This window comes from Spermophilus citellus (genome assembly GCF_964194105.1).
Source record: "Spermophilus citellus genome assembly, chromosome: 8".
NCBI classification, from domain to species: Eukaryota; Metazoa; Chordata; class Mammalia; order Rodentia; family Sciuridae; genus Spermophilus; species Spermophilus citellus.
The window spans coordinates 117385695-117405520 of NC_138189.1; the positions used below are offsets into that span (position 1 = coordinate 117385695).

Here is a 19826-nt window from a genome sequence, read left to right on the forward strand (position 1 = left end):
AATTTTCTTAGACACATGGTAGGGTATTTTGTTTTCTTTAGATTACCATTTCTTATATTTTTATTATTATCCTACGAATGATAATAATAAAATAGAATTCTTTACACAAATTATGTAATAATGGAAAATTAATTCTTTGCTAGTTGAAGCATCCTTAAAAGAATTTTTATCCTAAATCCCAAAGTGCTTTGTCCAGTGTCCTTAGAACTCTCCACGTAGACTGAGTAGGTGAAGATGGATGAGGATGATCCCGTCTTGGCAGCTCAGGTGTGATGTGTTGACTGAATGCTTCAGTGACTGAGGTTGAAGGAGAAGCAGTAACAGAGGAGATGGTAATGGAAGCACTTGGGTGCTCCCAGAGAGAGCTGGCTGAGTGCTTTGGTGACAGTGACAATGCACTTCCCCATGCAGACTCTGACTCCCCAGGCCTTGGAGAGGTGGGGTCCAGCTCAAACCTACTTCCTTTATTGTGCAAAATTCCATTGTTTGAATTTGTGTGTGTGCTTTAAAATTTTTGTTTATTTTTAATGTTAAGAGTAAAGATATCCTGTTTCCATTTATGAAACTGCATGTTCACTGACACAAAGTTTGAAAGTTCAGGCCCAAACTCCAGGCCACTTAGACTTGGTTTTATTTCCCAAATGACCTAATTAGGTGTTTGCATCACTTTGCTTCCTGTGTGACATTTGTCAGTTTAGTACCTGAAATGGACCTGGAACTGGCAGTCATCTGCTTTGTTGTTCTGTCAGTTCTCCAAACAACAAATACCTTGATTTGCTAGTTGTTTAGAAAGCAGTCTAATAACATATACTGCTTTATATTCTCCCAGGGACTGTGGTCAAAGCATTAAAAATGTTTATCTCAATGGAGAGATCTGATTATATTGCCATGTATTGTGTGAAAATAAATGATATGTTAAAATTGTTACCTCTAATCGGAACTCTTTTTTTTGTTTGTTTGTTTTCATTCTTCTTTTTGAAAAGGTTGCTGTCACAATCGTATTGGCACTGGTTATAGGTGCAATTTACTTTGGGCTAAGCAATGATTATAGTGGAATTCAGAATAGGTAAGTAAATCTGGATCTTGATTTAAAATAAAAATGCTATTACTTTGTTCAATTCGTGAACATCCATTAAGAATTTGAATTTAAAACAAGTACAGCCTAAATGGCACTATTGTCTTTTGGGGTTGGGTGAATGAGTGAATTGAAAACTGAATGGAAGAGTTACTTTTGTTTTTCACATGCACAAACACATATTTATGTCTCTTTTGATATAGAACATAAAATTTGCCTTTTTAACCATCATAGTATATAGTTAAATAGCTTTAAGTATATTGATATGATTGTTCAAAAGGCACCACCATCCTACTCCAGGACTCTTTTTTAAAATATTCCCAAATGGAACTGACATACCCATTAAGCAACAGCTCCTCATAGCTACTTCTCCCAACTTGTGGCAAACACCATTCTTTGTGTTTCTGAATTTGACTACTCTAGGAACCTCATGTACATGGAGTCCTAAGTACTTGTCCTTTGGTGACTGACTTATTTCTCTTAACATAATGTCTTCATGATTCATCCGTGTTGTAGCATTTCTATTTTAAGGTGAATAGTCCATTACCCCCACACATACACATACCATTTCATTTATTCATTCATCCATTGATGAATATATGGGTTGCTTCCTTCTTTTGGTTGTTGTGAATAATGCAGTTATGAGTGTACAAATATCTGTCTGAATCCCTGTTTTCAGTTGTTGGGTATGTTGCCAGAAGCAGAATGGCTGTGTCATATGGTAATTGTGTTAATTTTTTGAGGACTTGCCATTCTGTCTGCAACTATACCATTTTCCATTATCAGCAGTACACAGGGTTTCAGTTTCTCCACATCTTCCCCAACACTTAATATTTATTCTTTTTTAAAATATACAATAAAGATCACTGGATCTTTTGAGAAATGCCTATTCAAATTCTTTGCCCATTTTAAATTTGTTTTATTGTTGTTGAATTAGGAGCTCTTTATATTTCTGAGATTAATTTCTTCTCAGATGTATAATTTCCAAACATTTTCTCTAATTCTGTGGGTTTTTATTTAACTGTATTTATGATGTCCTTTGATGTACAAGTGTATTCAACTTTGGTATAATTCAGTTTATCTATTTTTCTGCTGCAAGTTAGCCAATTTTCACTGTTTTGGATTTGTTTGACTTGAGGGAAAGATAAGCTAGTGGGACTCAGCTTTTCCTAACTGAATAATGGTTATGTTAGTGTTATGACTCAGACCTAGTTTCAGTTATAATATACCTGTAAGAATCTTGATCCATGATGAGATTCATTTATTTGTTAATTTTTCATTTATTTTTGAGATGAGATCTCTATGTTGTCCAGGCTGGCCATGAATTCCTGGGCTCAAGTGATCCTCCTGCCTCAGTCTTCCAAGTAGCTGAGACTGTAGGCTTATACCACGGCACCTGGCTTTACATTGAGACCTTGTAGTGCCTGTATCATGTTCTGAATATAGGTGTTGTGCTACATCACAGTCCTCAGAGTTCTTGTCACTTTGCTAGGCACTGGGCTCTCCTTGACACCCACAAGCTCATGTGACCTTCCAGAGATCAAAGATGGCATATGGTACTATCCTTATTTTACTGTTGAGGATGGTTGAAGATGCTTATTTCGAACATATGTTGATGTCTGGAAAAGACTGATTAGTTTTGAAAGAAAGAATAAGGATAAAAGTAGATTTCACTCAGATAATCAAGTAGTGTTAGTCTACAATGAGATGATTTTTGCAACTGTTTTCAGAATTAGGTCATTGCTTATCTTTTTTATCTTCCCTGAGGGTTGGGATCTCTGGATTGTTTCCATACTTGCTAGAAATGGATGGTTCATGCAGGTTGTGTTATCCTAGAACAGCATATCTCTGTTCTAGAATCTAGGAGCTCTGGGCTTTTTTTGTTGTGTAGCATGAAGTGTTTGGAAAAATTGTTGACAAACCTGTACTTAATTGGAATTATAAAGATGAACTGGAAAGCTAGACATTAATGGTGTTGGTAAAAAGATCCAAAGAAATAAAGAAGAACTTTAGCTTTTTCTCCAGGTGTCTTCTGGAGAAATTATATTAATTCGTATTTTTTTGACTTAAAATTGCTACCATTTTTAATAAGAATTTGGACTAAATGAAAGTGGCCTATGTGTGTGGTTTATCTAATCCCTCCTGGGATGATTGATCAGTGATTAATTCTTTTGATTAGGTGTGGTGTGGGGTGGGGGGAGTTTCAGTGTCATCTCTGGAACCAGGTTGTTAGAGCTTTCTTCAGGGATAAATATCAGTGTTTCATCAGTTGAAATTGCTAGGGAGGCCAAGAGTTTAGTTCTCTTTTTTTGTGGTCAAGTACTATCTTTACACTTTCTCTAACCTGTGTAACTGAGACACTGGGTTTGAATCCTGTGTAGAGTGTGAGCTCCTTTGACTTAATAGCCTTATAGAGTTGTGGTGATAACTAAATGAATAAGGAAAAAGGTATTTAAAAAATGTATTAGATTCACTAATCTCACTTCTGGGTATTTATGCAAAGTATTTGAAATCAGTTTGCTGAAGAAATATCTGCACTCCTGTGTTCATTGTAGGACTATTCACAATAACCAAAGTAAGGAATCAGAGTCCATTAGCAGATGAATGGATAAGAAAAATGTGGGTACACAGTGGAATACTGTTCAACCATAAAAAAGAAATGTTGTCATTTGTGATGGTGTTGATGGAATTGGAGAACCTTGTGCTAAGTAAAATAATTCAGATAAAGAGAGACAAAAGCCACATGTGCTCACTCATATGTAGAGTTTAAAACAACCAGAAGCAGAGAGTAGAATGGTAGTTGCCACAGATTAGAGGAGTGAGAAGATGATGGTCATAGGATACAAAGTCTCAGACAGGAAGAATACCTTTTTTTCCCTTTGAGATAACATTGCACAGTGTGGTAAGTATAGTAAGTAGTAATGTATATTTTGAAATTCCTGAAAATAAATTTTAAATGTTTTCACTATAAAAAAATTATATATATGAGACATATGTGGCTTACCACCATGAAAAGAATTAGAATGCATTAAATTGTTTAATAATAAAAATGTATTCAGTATTAAAGAAGTCATCTTTTGATTTAGAAGGAATTTCACTGTCTAATTTTTGCAGAACCATGAACATTACTTTATTATTAGATGTAAGATGATAAATTGAACTGAATCATTGCTATGTCCCATGTTTCTGAAATTAGGTTTTTACTTTATATTAAGTTTATTCCTGATGGTAAGTTATTAGCTACTTCTCTACTAGGCCTGGATGTTTTCCATTCATTTTAATTATTGTACAAACATTTACATTTAAAACGGCCTGTATGCTCAGTTCTTCATTCTATAGGTCTTAAAAAGAATTGTCTAGGGATTCTTATTTTTCCTTTAAGTTAGTTAGAGCTGTTCACTGGTGTGTTCTTTTGTTTTTCTGTCACTTAAATGTTGCAGCACATCATCTCTTTTTCTGTTTCAACTAACATCCTCCATGTCAATTAAATTGTTCTGTTACAAAGGGAAGGGAAGCCTGTGCCTTTTTTTCCGAAAGATGTTGGTGTGCTCTCATAAAACCCATGTTTTCACTGAAATGTAAGTTAGCTGAGTGCCGCAGTCGGGCTGCAGCAAAATAACCCAGGGGGTGACGAGCAACTTGTGTACATTGATACAGCAGGAGTGGGAGCCGTTTATTGTAGGACAGGAGGGGTATATATACATTCCACACAGCTTATCTTAATTTACATAAACTAGATACAGCAGTCAACCAATAAGGAATCTCCACACTTAATGGCTCGCTGGCGTTACTTCACAAACCACTCCCTCTGGCAAAATGCCAGGCGCCATCTTGACTTGTTTACAGACCCTAACAGCTGAGCACTTTGCTTTTTAAACCTCAGTTATTTTACTGGGAAATAAGCATTAAGTCTCATTTATAAGGTGAATGTCTGAGTACAGGTTCCCTCCACTGTCTTGCATTTTCCTTCTACATGTCTTAACTTCTTCTTTATTCAATTTCAGAACCAAAGTGGTTAATTGAATCTTTTAACCTGTTTAGTTTTTTTATTCAGATTACTGTTTCTCTGTTTATACAATAGGAATACAACAATTGGCATTTTAGTTGGTTAAATTGAAGGTGATAATATTTTTATGACATATATTAGCTTGGGCTACCATGACAAAATACCACAGACTCGGTGGCTTAAATAACACACATTTATTTTCTCTCCATTCTAGAGTCTGGAATTCTAAAGTCTGGGATCTGTTCCAGCAGGTCAGGCTGTTGTGAGGGTGCTTTCCTGGCTTGCAGATGGCCACCTTCACTCTGCACCCTCTCGTGGCAGAGAAAAAACTGTCTGGGGCTTCTTCCTCTTATGAGAGCATGAATTCATGGGGCTCCACTCATGACCTCATCTAAGCCCTGTTACTTCCCGAAGGTCCCATCTCTAAGCATCAGCACACTGGAGGTTCCGGCTTCAACGTAGGAATTTAAGGGGAACCCAGTTCAGTAGACAGCAGCTTAAGAATGTGAATTTCAGAATATGCTTGAATACGGAGACAGAGAGACCTCAAGGGGCCTCATGGGGTCATGCTTCCTTCTTTGTTTTAACCAGAACGATTCTTGTTTCTTTTTTCCTTCTTAAAATCTGTTTAATGTTGTATCATTTGTGGGAGGACTTCTGTGGATAGAAAACCAACCTAAGAGTGTTGTTGAGTCAGCTGAGGTGCTTTTGTTCCATTCTGTCCTGGCAGAGCAGGGGTGCTCTTCTTCCTGACGACCAACCAGTGTTTCAGCAGCGTGTCGGCCGTGGAGCTCTTTGTGGTGGAGAAGAAGCTCTTTATGTGAGTAGGTCTCCATTCAGGGAAGGGGCCTTGGTGGCTGTTGGTCAAATTGATCATATCTGGAATTGAGCCAAAGATGCGATCCTCAGGATTATGAGTGGTTTTCTTCTCCTTTACTTATTTCTTTAAATTGACAAAATATAAATTATATACATTTATAGTGTATAACATGAACTTTTGAAATATGATTGGGGATTACTAATATTAACTGAGAAAAAGCAGTCAGAGGTGAAACAAAAAAATCAAGTGTGTGGGGCCTGCTAGCAAGGGAAAAGGTAATTTTAGGCTTAGGTTATGGTCAGCAAATCCCAGTGGTCCAGAGAAAGCAAGCAACAAAGGAACTGAAAACTAACTTTTATTTTTTAACAAAATAGTAGGTTATAGTAACCCTTGCAAGAAAAGTTTGAGAGGCTTTGGTAGAGATTAAGAGGTGGGTTAAGCAGCAAATTAGAGGTAGGAGGTAAAGCTGACAAAGAATGTGACCAAGTGTAGTCCCCCAGTGAATGGAGGAGTGGAGAGAGACAAAGGGCAGCCTTGCAGTAAAGAGCAGACTGGGTTTGTCTCTGTTTTCCAAAGATGGAAGGGATTTGCTCATATTGACATGCCAAGGAGAGGAATCATCAGAGAGGGAAGGGATAAAGACCCCAGTGGAAGAGTTTGGAATTATGGGGAAACATGTCAACAGGAAGAAAGATGAGGACTTAGTAGATGACCGGACTACAAGTGGAGATGTGATCATTAAAAGAAGCATTTTTTTTTTTTTCTTAACATGAGAGTAGCAGAAGTAGAGTTTAGGGATCTGCTGTAGCATTGGGGCCTTGGAGACTATCAATGTCACGTTCTTCACACTCAGAAATGGGGAGAAGAAAAGCCCCTGTTAAACTGAGATTAGCCCCTCAAGTGCTGCTGTTCAGGCAGAGCCAGCCCCGGAGGAGCAGCAGAGTCTCTGAGGAGAGTGAGGAGAAGCACACTGTGTCCCTGGAGGGGTGATGTGGGCCAGAGTGGGCGGCGGCAGGAGGGGTGCTGTCATGAGAGGGTCCCAGCAAGAGCCTTGGGGGGCTGATTCCCCAGGGAGGCTGCACCTGAGGAGGAGAAGGGCGTGGGGAGTCAGCCTGGAGCCTGTGGGCAGCTGCAGTGTCAGATCTGATGGCAGCAGGAGTCTGCACAGCAGCATCTCATCTGGGCTGTGCCTTCTCAGACTAATCTGGGATGTGTGGTGTGTTTTTCTGTTCTGTAGACACGAGTACATCAGTGGATACTACAGAGTGTCATCTTACTTCTTTGGAAAATTGCTTTCTGATTTATTACCCATGAGGTTTTTGCCAAGTGTCATATTTACTTGTATACTGTACTTCATGATAGGTAAGTAACAAGACAAAAAGGGTGTGTTTTCAGTCTTGGATGTAGATGAAACCAATTTATCTACATATATTTTATTACTATCTATATCTTTTTGTAGAAATATATAGAGTGATCTAGATACAGGTAAAAAATATTAAAATATACATATATATTCTCCCCCACCCATTCTCTAATCAGAGGAGAATGGTGACTTTGGGGGTTTAATGATTTAATAAAAATACTTGTCTGATAGATACAGACATTCATTTTACATTATGCTCGCACTTCCCACCAGATTCATTGCATCAGAATTCCTATATATTTCACTAATAGGCACATATACACACACCAGAAATATGTATTTTAGACAAAGTGCTATACAATAAAACCATCATTTAAGTGTAACCCTTCCGTTTTACACATAGCAGATGTGTTGTAAAGAGTTGGTCATGGAGTTTAGACCCCCAGGTTCCTAGTAGATGTTCTTATGGCTGTTCCAAAATCTTCAGACTGCATGACCCAGAGCATTACCTCATAATAGTTTATAAAATAGTTTCAGAATCCAAAATTAGTCCTGTTCTTAATCACAGAGCTCTGTGGTGATTTGTTGAGGGGGAGTCAGGTTATAGAGACACCTCCTCTCCCCTAGATATAAAAACCACTTTGAGGTCATGAATCCTGATCCTGGCTTCTTCAGTAATGCAGTTGTAGCCGACAGTGAGTAATGTGGGTATGTGGGTATGAGAGTATGCTCTTGATGAGTTTCCTGTGACAGGAGAAGGCAGGAGAATTTGGCCAGTTGTGCTGCCTATACTTGCTTAATTCAGCAACTCAGAAATTGCTCATAATTATGCATAAGGGAGCACAGGTATTAGTTATATGGGATAGTGTTATGTAGTAAATGTAAAAAAACAATCTGTATGATAACTTTATGCACTTACATGGAGGGAAAAGAATAAAATTGAATCATATATAACTTTTTTTGCTCTGATGTTAAGTCTGTTTGCACAATGAACCACCCCAGCTACACAGTAGCGTAGGCAGCCTCAATGACCCCTTCTTTTCTTTCAGGATTGAAACCACAGGCAGACGCTTTCTTCATCATGATGTTAACCCTTATGATGGTGGCTTATTCGGCCAGTTCTATGGGACTTGCCATCGCAGCCGGTCAGAGCGTGGCATCTGTGGCGACGCTTCTCATGACCATATGCTTTGTGTTTATGATGGTGAGTGTGAACAGAGCCTCTCAGGAGAGGGAATTGTTCCCCTTGTTCCTTCCTGCCCCTTCACCTGTCCTGTAAAACCTGCTTTGAGGATTCTGTATGTGGGACTCAGATACTTTCATGAAGCCATATGCTGAAATATAGTTTGTATTACTGGCTTTCCTTCTGGCCCTTTTCTGCCTTTTTTTTTTTTTTTTTTTTTTTTTTGCTACTGTCCTAAAGTAACTTAGTTAACATCTCCATTCTAATGTGCTTTTTTTTAGTTATTTTTTAGTTGTGGATGGACACAATACCTTTATTTTATTTGTTTATTTTTATGTGGTGTCAGGGATAAAAGACGACAGGTTATCTGCCAGCCTTTAATGCTGGTGTTAGAGAACTGCCAGCTGTTTACCCACAGCAGAGTTTGGTTGCATTCACTGCCTTTTGATCCAGATCAAAGCAAAGCTCTGTGAGGCATAGAGCAAAACCAGATCAAAGCAAAGCTCTGTGTGGCTCGGGGGAGTCTTACTGGGGCCCCTCTAGTATTTTGAAGCCCTTTCTGGGATTCTGAGAATCTCTTATATCAATTTATTTCTGGGTTTTTTTTTTTTTTTTTTTTTTTTTTGCTTGATGGCTAATATTCCTAATCTTACATGTCCCTAAGTTTTACACTCACATAGACTCAATGGATTAATGGAACCAGTCATCTTTTTTTTTCCTTTTCAGACATCAAGGACTGCTTAGCTTATTAATGAAGATGTTAATATTACTTTCCGTTAGAGTTGGAGTACGTATCTTTAAATATGACGTAATTAGCTCAGACTCTTCCTAGAATTTAGTTCTTCCTTTCTGAATTTGGAAACTACCAATGTGGGTTATGGTATCTACAATGTACCAGTGTAGCACATGGTACGACCAAGAGTAAATATCCAAAGGCACATGACAACATTGCCATTGTTCTGCACATCTCAGTGTATCTAGTATCAGTTAGGACAAGTGTTACATGGACCTTGTAGCTGTCTCTGGTGTGTCTCAAGCAGTCCTTCCTGGCGTCTCCATTGCTTTCTGGTCACTTTAAGTGGAGGTATTGACTATGTTTTCCGATGTACTTCACTATATTATACTTTTTATCAGTTCTAGGCATTGGGTTATCTTAAGCCTGGATTCAGAACCCCCAGTTATTCCTAAACTCATGGACATACACTGCAAATCCTCGTAAATAATGAATCTTATTGTGTGGGTATAGAGGGGGGCATCTGATGCTCAGGATTGTTCTGGATTATGTTCTTAGATTTCAAGATTTATTAGGGTGAACACATAGTGGTGGCTTCATTAAAATAATAAGCACACTTCTTTCTTTGGGTCCATGAGTTCTGCATTTAAAGATTCAGCCAACTGCAGGTGGAAAATACATATATTAAAAAAATTGCATCTATACTAAATATGTACAGACTTTTTTCTTGTGATTTTCCCTAAAGAATACAGTAGCTATTTACATGGCATTATGTTGTATTAGGTATTATAAATAATCTGGAGTTGACTTTAAATAAGTACAGGGTGTGTATAAAGTATAAAGGAGGTGCATGAGTTATATGCAATTAAGGGACATGAGCATCTCCAGATTTTGGTATCTGTATGTGGATGCCAAGAGGTGACTGTACTTCTTAATCTTCCCTTACAGTTACAGAGAAAGATTAGGATCTAGTCTTGACAAGGATTTTCCAAATAAGTGGAATATATAATATAAACTATAGGTTTATTGTTATTTCCATTAAACATGAACTGCCACAGTTATGCAGAGGTATACACATGCAAAGGAGGACGATGAGTAAGTGCTTAAAGTAGTGGAAAGAATGTCAAGAAATAACTAGCAGAATGTTTAGAAGGTTGTAGAGTTCTTGAAGAGGATTCTGTTTAGAATTTTTCATGAAACTTTTGGACCTGTTCTGACCCTTCAGTTTTGCTTTCTGTAGCTTTTTTCAGGTCTTTTGGTAAATCTCAGAACCATTGCACCTTGGCTTTCATGGCTACAGTACTTCAGCATTCCTAGATATGGCTATACGGTACGTTGTCCTTATCTTCGTGAGTGGGTTTCCACCTGGGAACAACCAGAATCAAGCCTGACCCTCTCATTTCCCCACCCATAAGCTGTGAATATCTTCCATCTAGGAACTGTCTTTCAGGAGAAATACATCAGTGTTTCCTTTTAGCCTTGTTTAGCAAAAGGTGAGGGAGTCAATTGGGTATTTTCCCAAGTCACACCATTGTCTGAGGAAGATGGAAGGTTGGGGAGAAATCTCATAGTAAAGGGGAAAGATTAACTAGTTGGTGAAAAAAATATTGTGTTTCAGTTTGATAAGGAAATAAAGGAGAAGATGAGAGACTAGAATTCACAGTTTATGTTAGAAGGAAAACAAGGATTATTTAATACTCAGAGCCATATTAGTTTTAAGGAGCTAATCAGCTCCAGAATAACCTGTGTCTTAACACACCACGACCAGGTTTCTAACTTTAGTTGTTTCACTTTGGTAAGTACTGTGTGAGAGACTTGGTATGTTTTTAGAAATAACAGTAGAATTAAATTTAAGAACATTGTTTTAGTCAGCTTTTTCATTACTGTGACCAAAACACCCACCAAGAGCAGATTAGAGGAGGGAAAGTTTATTTGGGCTCGTGGTTTCAGAGGTTTATAGATGGCTGATTCCATTCCTCTGGTCACGAGGTAAAGCAGCAATCATGGAAGAAAGGCCCAGCAGAGAAAAGCTGCTCAGCTCTTGGCAAAGTCAGGAAGCGCAGAGAGAGTGAGAGAGAGAGAGAGAAAGAGACAGACAGAGAAAAGGGAAGGAGAGAGAGGAAGGTGCTGTAGGGGAGGATCGACCCTTCCAGAGCATACCTCCAACGACCCAACTCCACCAACCATGCTCCACCTGCTCATGGTTACTACCTCGTTAGCCCATTGAAACTAGGATGAACCGATTAGGTTCAAGTCTCCTAATTTAATCATTTACTTCTGAATATTCCCACTACCAACACAGGAGGTTTTGGGGGATACCTTGTATTCAAATCATAATAGACATAGTTGTGATAATTCCTTGGAAACCTTTTGAAATTTACAAGTATTACCTTGCCCCACTCCCCTTTCTATTGTAGGCTTTGCAGTATAATGAATTTTTGGGACAAAACTTCTGTCCAGAATTAAATAAAACAGAAATCAGTACCCGTCCTACTGAAAATCCAATGTAAGTATGCATGCAGTGTCAGGGCATGAGATTGATTCTACTATGGAGTGGTGTAGAAACTGATAGGAGTCATTTCAGTGTCAACAAACATTTCTGAGCTTAATTTTTTTACTCATAAAGTAATCATTGTGCCCTAATATATGTGAACGTGCTATACAACTCCTATATTCTTCTAACAGTCAAAGTTGTATTTAACATGGAATACTCCTGTGTGTTGCTTGCTTGTTTAGGCCATTTTAAAAGATACTTTTAAAATAGTTTTGATTTTGATTTTGTTGTAATTTTTTTCAGAACAATTTGAAATGGGCTGCTTTGATAGTTTAGCAAGGGCTTATAGCTTTGAACTATATGTGATACCTGTGAACCCAGCCACTAGTAAGATCTAACAGGGGAGAAATAGTATGAAGAAGGAAGTTTGTTTTTGCATAGTGTCATTAAAACAGAAATCAGGTTTTAATAAAATTATAGGATCTAGTTTTAAAATTTGAATAATATTTTCTATGGCTGTTGTTAATGGTTTGATTTGATGCATGAATTAATGAGAGAAAAGAAAATACTGATATCCTCAATCTCTTCTAAATGTTCAAATAATTGTTAGTAATAGGTCACATTTCTATTTTGAGTACTAATAAGGAAAATCTGTGAAGAAGGGTTTTCTTTACCCTGCCCACTCTTTTTTTGTTTGATCTGGGTGTGACATCTTTGTAACAGAAACTCATAGCCAGGATACTGGTCAGGATGGAGTGCTTGGGAAGAATGTGACCAGATAAGGAGGAGCCATTGAGGGCTTCATGCTCATATAAGGCTCATCCTCACAAAAGGAGGAAGGAAACTCCTCTTATAGCAAGAGAGGCCACTGATGTTTCTGGAATGATAAATTCTTAGAGGTGCACAAGAATGGCAGCTGGCAATAACTGAGGCTGCACCAGGTGTTTTTAGTACCAGCTGATTTTCAAACCTGTGGCAGGAATGTTCCATCCTGCTGTGCTCCAATTGCTACCTAAGGGTTGAGTCTGATTCCTGGGCCTCCTGGTCACGTCCTATAGCTGGGTTTCTACACTCCTCCCTAGTGTCTTGGTGCAGCAGTTGACCAAATATTGCTCAGATTGGAACCCTTTACTCCCTTTGTTCTTAGATTTAGCATTCTTGCCTGTATTCTTTTGCTGGCTGTCTTGTTGGTGATCACCTTAGCAAGGGCTGTAAGTGTCATTAGTTTAAGCTAAGGGTTGCCCATCAGAAGTAAGTGGAAGATTAACTTGGTAAAGTTTCCTTCAAAGAGAGCAGCATCCTAGATTTGTTAATGAATAAATCGGAGGAGGCTAGAAACTTGGTCCATAGCATGACTCTGTAAATTTGGCCAAGGTTGTTAAGCTTCCTTCCCTTCCTATTTTAAATGTGTATCATATATATATACTCTTGGGATTGTAATAGCTATTAACTAAACTGTTAGGTACAAGTTACTTAGCATAGTATCTAGCAAAATTGTAAGCATTCAGTGACTGTTAGCAATTATTCATGAAGGGATTATTATTAACAATTTTGTTACCTCTAGGCCTCAATAAGGAGCAGAGAATATGCTGAATAAAATTTGACAGATTTTAGGAATGACTTTATATTGTTTTCTGTTGAATTTCAGGTGTACTGGTGAAGAATACTTGACAAATCAGGGCATTGATCTCTCGCCTTGGGGCTTGTGGCAGAACCATGTGGCTTTGGCTTGTATGACGATTATCTTCCTCATGATTGCCTATCTAAAATTGTTACTTCTTAAAAAATATTCTTAAATTCCTATTTACTTTACTGTGAATTACTCTCGCATTAAAAAGGAACACCTTAAGTATACAATGAAGTTTTTGTTGTTGTTGTCTTCTGTTAATTTGCCATCATGCTGTCATTTAGCAATAATTATTTTGAAACAGAAACATTCACAGGAGTCGTGAAAAACTGAATTATACATTTAAAAACTGACAAAATACACATTAGTTTATCTCATCAGAGGGTAACCTTAAGAAAGAAATGCAGTCTAAATTATTGATCTGAGAATGAAGAATTGAATTCTAGAAACTATTGACCAGTTATTAATATTTCTGGTGTTGATTCTCTCATGGTTAAAGTTAATAGGTAGTTTAATACCCCTCCAGTGTTTGTTTGTTTGCCTTTGTGGTGTGAGAGATAATACTAGCACAATGGAGGCCAGCAGTCTACCACTGAGCTATATCCCAGCCTGCCCTCTGATCATAATCTACGAATCTATGATCTTCCAATGTCTAATAAATAACAAGTATAGTAATACTGTATTAAAAGTATGGAATCTAAAATATGTTGGAAAACCTTGCCAACCATGATGATAAAAAAAAGTCTTTAATAAGCTTATTAAATGTTGGTGGAACTTACTGATACTTCTCTAGGGGAATTGTAACAATCTCAATTTTGTGTTCTAGTCTACACAGGTACATACTTAAGTTTCCCACTTTTTAATAAACTTCATTTTAAAATAATTTTAGAATTATAGAAAAGTTGCAAAGATAGTGTGGGAAGTTCCCACGTGTCCTTTGCCAAGATTCCCTTAATGTTAACATTTTATATACTAAACCATACGAGTCAAAGCTAAGAAATTAGTGTTGGTATTTTATTGTTGATCAAACTGTACATTCTATTCAGATTTCACCAGTTTTTGACTAATATTCTTTTATTGTTCTTTGACCCAATTCAGGATGTCACATTGCATCTAGCTCCCCTTTCTAAAAGTGAATACTTGTGGAAATTAAGGGAGCTGGGAGATTACCAGAATATAGACCTCCCTCTGCCCCGTAACTGTGGTCATATTGAAATGCCATAATTTTTATTTTGGCAAGAAATGCATAACACAAAATGTATCACTTTTCATTTTTAAATTAAGGGACAGTTTTTTAAGTGTGAGTTTACTTTTCTATAAAAGGGAAAATAAAATGTTATTTTATACATGTTCACTTAAGAATATGTATATATTTTCAATTTTTATTTCCTTGAATGTCAAAATTAATCTATAGTGGAGGGACCACTTAATTCCATTTATAATAAAGAAAATTATAGTTACAAGTCAATGCCATTTGCTGTTTGTTTTCTAGCTACTCAGGCAATCAAGGAAGCCTGCTGCTGTGAAAGCCTCCTTGGTATCTGGGGGAGGGAATAAGAAAGGTGAGAAAAAAGTGGTTAGTTAGGAGAGATGTTCAAGAGGAAGTATGTATACCCTGAACTTTGGATTTGAATATTTATTTATTCATTTATTTATTGTGGTGCTGGGGATTGAACCCAGGGCCTTGCATTTGCTAGGCAAGTACTCTACCATGGAGCTACATCCCCAGCCCTTGCATTTGAATTTTATTAACATATGCTGAATCTATATGTGTTTGAAAAGTAGCATCACTCATTTGTGAGATGTCTTTTGCTTATTCCAGTGCTTGCCCCATGTCATTAGAGCAGAATTGACAAGGTGACAGGAATGGATGCAGTCAATGGGTCTTTCAGCAGCTGGGCTGCCTCTGTGGTCCTGACTTCTCAGGAAACCAGACCAGCTAGCAACTTGGCAGCAAAATGATAATATGCAATTACAGAATGATTGTCTCTTATGTCTGGGATAAACATCCTAAAGGATGTGCTAACTTTATAAAAATGTTTTTGTATTGTCTGTGGCTGTTTTTGATCACCAGTAGCAAAGTAGTTGGGACAAAGACCATTATCACTTACAAAGACTAAACTATTTACTATCTGTCCCTATAAGTTTTTATACTTGTACATTAAATCAATAGGGCCCTTTACCAGGGTCAGGACCATGAAACAAGCATATTGGTGTCTCCCAATATCATTTCAATGAACTCATTTGTTGAATTTATGTTCCCATCTCTGCAGATACAGGCCCTGCTGGCTAAGAGGTTCTGAACCTTAAAGAGCAAGGTACAGGGTCCCCTGGAAATATAGTAAGGGTTCCAAGGAATCTGACAATATCTGCCGCAAGTAGTTACTTTAGGATTTCCACACTGGTGGGATAGTAGCAAAGAAAGGAGTTGCAGTATTGATCACCTCCAAAGCCTCTGCTTACTGCTACATAATGGGCAGAGAATTCAGAGAGGTAACTGTGTTTCCATAGAGTCTTGGCAGCCAAGCTCTCAGGATTGAAGGTGTGGATCACTATACCAGGCAAACAGCTTAGTAGAGCTGAAGTACTGGCCAAGAATAAGGAAATTCTGGAAAGGATGGCAGGAGAAAAATAATAGTGATCAGCCTGTGACCAGTAGCAGCAATGGGGACTGGCTAGTTCCACTGACCCTCCCATTCTGTGTTTTCTAGAGATTACAAATGGCCTCTCACTCAGTCCACAGCAGCTTAAGGTGGGCATGGGAGGGTCTGCATGGTACAAAGGGTGGGCTAAAGTGGGTGCTGTTGGTACTGTCACGTCTCCTCTGTGCTCTTCCACTTTTGGTTGCAGCCGTGGTGGGCATTTTCATGTGAGCTGAGCTCATTCTGACAGCATCCCTCCTGTACCACTCTTCACTTTTCTGCTCTCTGCCCCCAAACTGCAAGAATCTCAGCTTGTATGCAAGTGTCGTGGGAAAGTGCTGGGCTTAACACCCTATTAACACCCTCAACTAACAGGGATCAGGCCATGGAGAAATGCCTCAGATTTATGTTTTGCAGACAGAGATGATGGGAGGAATTTTTTCCTGCTATCAGAAAAGGAATCGAGTCCCTGTTGCCTACGGAGAAAACTTAAGAAGCACAGCTGTATATTGGCATTTCCTCCTCCCCTGACTATGTTTTCTATTCCATTTTCCTAATAAACTATTCCTAAATAAACAATCTGAAACAAGTTCTTGTCTTGGCTTTTCTCTCAGAGAAACACAAACTGAAACACTCCCACGGAGACCAGAAACAAGCATGTCTATGATCGCCACTACTGTGACACAGAACTATCCTTATTTAAGTTGAAATGCTCTATGGATTACCTCACAAATTCAGGCCTTGTAAAGAAGTTCAATGATTAAGTTATAAAATAATCAGTAACTTTCCATTATAATAGCAATATCCCACTAAAAATACGGAAGACAAGATTATGTTCATCATAAGAATAAAACCATAAAGCAGTGAAGTCATAGTGGCAATACAACTATTCATATTAGTGAATATAAAAGGTCTTGGATGAATTTTAGAAATGCTTAAAAGACATAAAGGAAGATCTGAGTAAATGGACAGTTACGTTTCTGATATTGTAAAGATGTGAACCCTCCCTAAACCAATAAATTGAACACAATTCCAATTAAATTTCATTGGGACTTTTTCCTCTGTTTTTCCCCCAGAAACCCATTAAACTTTTTATAGCAGAGGAAAACAAAAGTTCACCAAAAAAGCTTAGTTGATTTGGCAAAATAAAAACAGGAAAGAGGCATCACCTTATTGCACATGAACATATTATTTAAGACAGTAGTAAAAATTGTGTAGGAAGAGTCATAGGTTCATATAAAAATAAAATGACACATGTAAATGTGAATCTGAAATCTGAAATATATCAGTGATACTATGAAATAGTAAGGAAGACTTCATAGAGTGTTCAGACAATTGGTTCATGATATGGAGGAAAAAAAACCTATGGGCCTTATATACAATTATTATTTTATTTTTTAGTTGTAATTGAACACAATATCTTTATTTTTACTTGTTTTTATTTTATGTGGTGCTGAGGATCGAACCCAGGACCTTGCATGTGCTAGGTGAGCGCTTTACTGTTGAGCCACAACCTCAGCCTCACAATTATTCTTAACATGTAGTAAATATGAAAGATAATTTATGTTTCATAAATAAGGATTTGAGGACCTTATGAAGGTCTCCTAAAGATCCACAAGAAAAAAAAAAGTGGAAAATTGGTGGATTTTACTAAATGAAAATGAAGGAAACATTGACAAAGTTAACAGATGAATGAGATATTAACAGGGTCCAAAACTAGTGAGAAATTAATACTTAACCATACAAGTTTTTATAACTTAACAAAAATCATCTTGACTCAACTGATAAGGGCAATGAATAAAAACATACTCGTTTCTTATTTGATTAAAATATAAAGATCTAAAGGTTTGAATACACAATTTTCAAAAAATGGAACTCAAGTGCTCAACAACTGTGTGAGGGGATCCCGTTCAACCTTATGAGGAATCAGAAATGCAAAGTAAAATGAAGTCTCTCTTTAAAACCATTCCTTTAACAGATGAGGAAGCTGGAAGGTACCAGTGCTGCTGAGGGCGTGGCTAAAACTGGAGTCTGAGAAGGTGACTAGGACTGTAGACAGGGCGGTCACTCTGGGGGGCAGCCTGACAGTTCTGGGAAACATATACACTGGGGTTCCAGCACTCCATTCCCTATTTTATACTCAGAGAGGAACTCGTCAATAAGATAATTTTGTACGCACAAAGATGTTTAAGTGGAGACATTAGAAGCAACTGTTCACTACAGGCATGGGTGAGTAAAATATGATGGCTGCAGGATAGGAAATACGACACAATCATCAGAATAACTTGCTAGAGCTGTTACTGAAAACTTGGTCCTTGTCCCCAATGCCAATTCAATAACAAGGACACAGTTTCAAGAAAAAGGAAAAAGAAAATTTTTTGCTTTGTTGGCAAAGGAGAAGCACAGGGGTCTCCTGTCCTAGAGCCTATGATTCTGTGCATCAGGGAGAACAGGGTTTTTGAAGAAGTGATCCATTCCAGGTGTTCCCTGTGGGGGTTGTGATTCACTTGTTAATTTGGGAGGCAGCTTTTCCTTAGATCTCCAGGCCCCATCCCTAAAGTTTGAATTATTTGGTTCTTGTGGTGGCTGTGTGCTCAGCCTAGGATGGGTAAAAGGTAATCCTGCCCCCTTACTCAGGTAAGGAAGGGGAGGGGAGAAGTGGAAAAGAAAACATGTCCATGTTAAAATACGCCTCAGTGGTACAGCAGCAAGGGCTATCTTCAAAGTATGAGGTGGACCACCGTCACAGAGCTACAATACAAAATGCACCTTAAAACTCTGTAAGGAATAATGCAATCCAAATATAAATTTACTTTTATGTTTAAACATTTTAAAAGGACTTAGTTTTCTACATGTCCAATGTTATCAGAATTGGCTCCTATAGGGCAAATGGCAGAAATGGGTGTAATCTGGAGATGGAGAAGAAAATATAATGATGGTAGTAGATAAGAAAAAAAATGCATAAAACATTAGGGTTGGTGTGAAAAACATAAGGCACAACATACTGCAAAAATATAAATTAATATACACATAGATGGTATTATCAGAAATATTAATGATAATGAGTTATTGACCAAGAAACTGCTTTGGTTTATATCAAGTAAAACAAATAAAAGAGAATACAAGAAGAAAAGGAAATGGAGACAGACCTGCTTCACTAAGCAGTGGAGGGACCCATTTTCAAGAAGAAAATGCCGAAGGGCTACTACAAGGATCTGAGTTTTACAGGGTTAAGCAGGGCCACATCACAGGAGGAGTTTATAAGTTACTTTTCCTGGTCTTAAACTTTTGGTGGTCCGGGGAAGTGGCTCAGTAAGAGAAATTTTGAAAGATCAGAGTCCTGGGTTTCCTTTTACCCCCAAGGGGTTGTAAGTTTCCACTTCCTTCTTAAAGACTTGGGATCAATTTTGCTTAGTCATGTTCAAGAAGAGCTATCAAGATTGAGCAGGACACTTATGATGGCCTTAATGAAAACATTTTAATTTTGATCCCAAAATGAGACTTGGAAGTTGTTTTTTATCTTTATTGGTCCAAAAGCGTCAGTTATAACATTAAATTCAATTGCATGTGAGTTGAGGCACGTAGGAAAAAATATAAATGAAAATTCTTTATACTGAAATTATTAAAGACAAACAGTGACAATTTGAGGCCTCTTCCAATTCTATGATATGGTTAGTGTCACTCTATTAATTTATAATTGATCTTTGGGGGTTTTCTCAACTGATTTCAAATAAGAGCTAAAATAATAATAATAATAAAGTGATACAGTTAGTCTTATAGACATTACATGTAAGAAAACCACCACAATAAAACATAGTACTTATCATTTATTTTAACCAATCATATAAGTTCTAGCATAATGGCTACATACCCATCCTATGGG

General features: G+C 37.6%; 1 protein-coding gene across 3 annotated transcripts in view; it reads left to right on the plus strand.

Moving 5' to 3' along the window:
* Nucleotides 1-13535, plus strand: part of LOC308654349 (broad substrate specificity ATP-binding cassette transporter ABCG2-like) — a 119015-nt gene extending 105480 nt beyond the window's left edge. For all 3 annotated transcript variants that reach the window (XM_081303607.1, XM_081303605.1, XM_081303606.1), the window contains exons 10-16: nt 984-1066; nt 5812-5901; nt 7139-7263; nt 8314-8468; nt 10421-10510; nt 11598-11686; nt 13323-13535. In XM_081303607.1, coding sequence (XP_081159733.1) covers nt 984-1066; nt 5812-5901; nt 7139-7263; nt 8314-8468; nt 10421-10510; nt 11598-11686; nt 13323-13470 — 780 coding nt within the window. In that variant the 3' untranslated portion in view covers nt 13471-13535. The remainder of the gene's footprint in view (nt 1-983; nt 1067-5811; nt 5902-7138; nt 7264-8313; nt 8469-10420; nt 10511-11597; nt 11687-13322) is intronic.
* The last annotated feature ends 6291 nt before the right edge of the window (nt 13536-19826 follow it).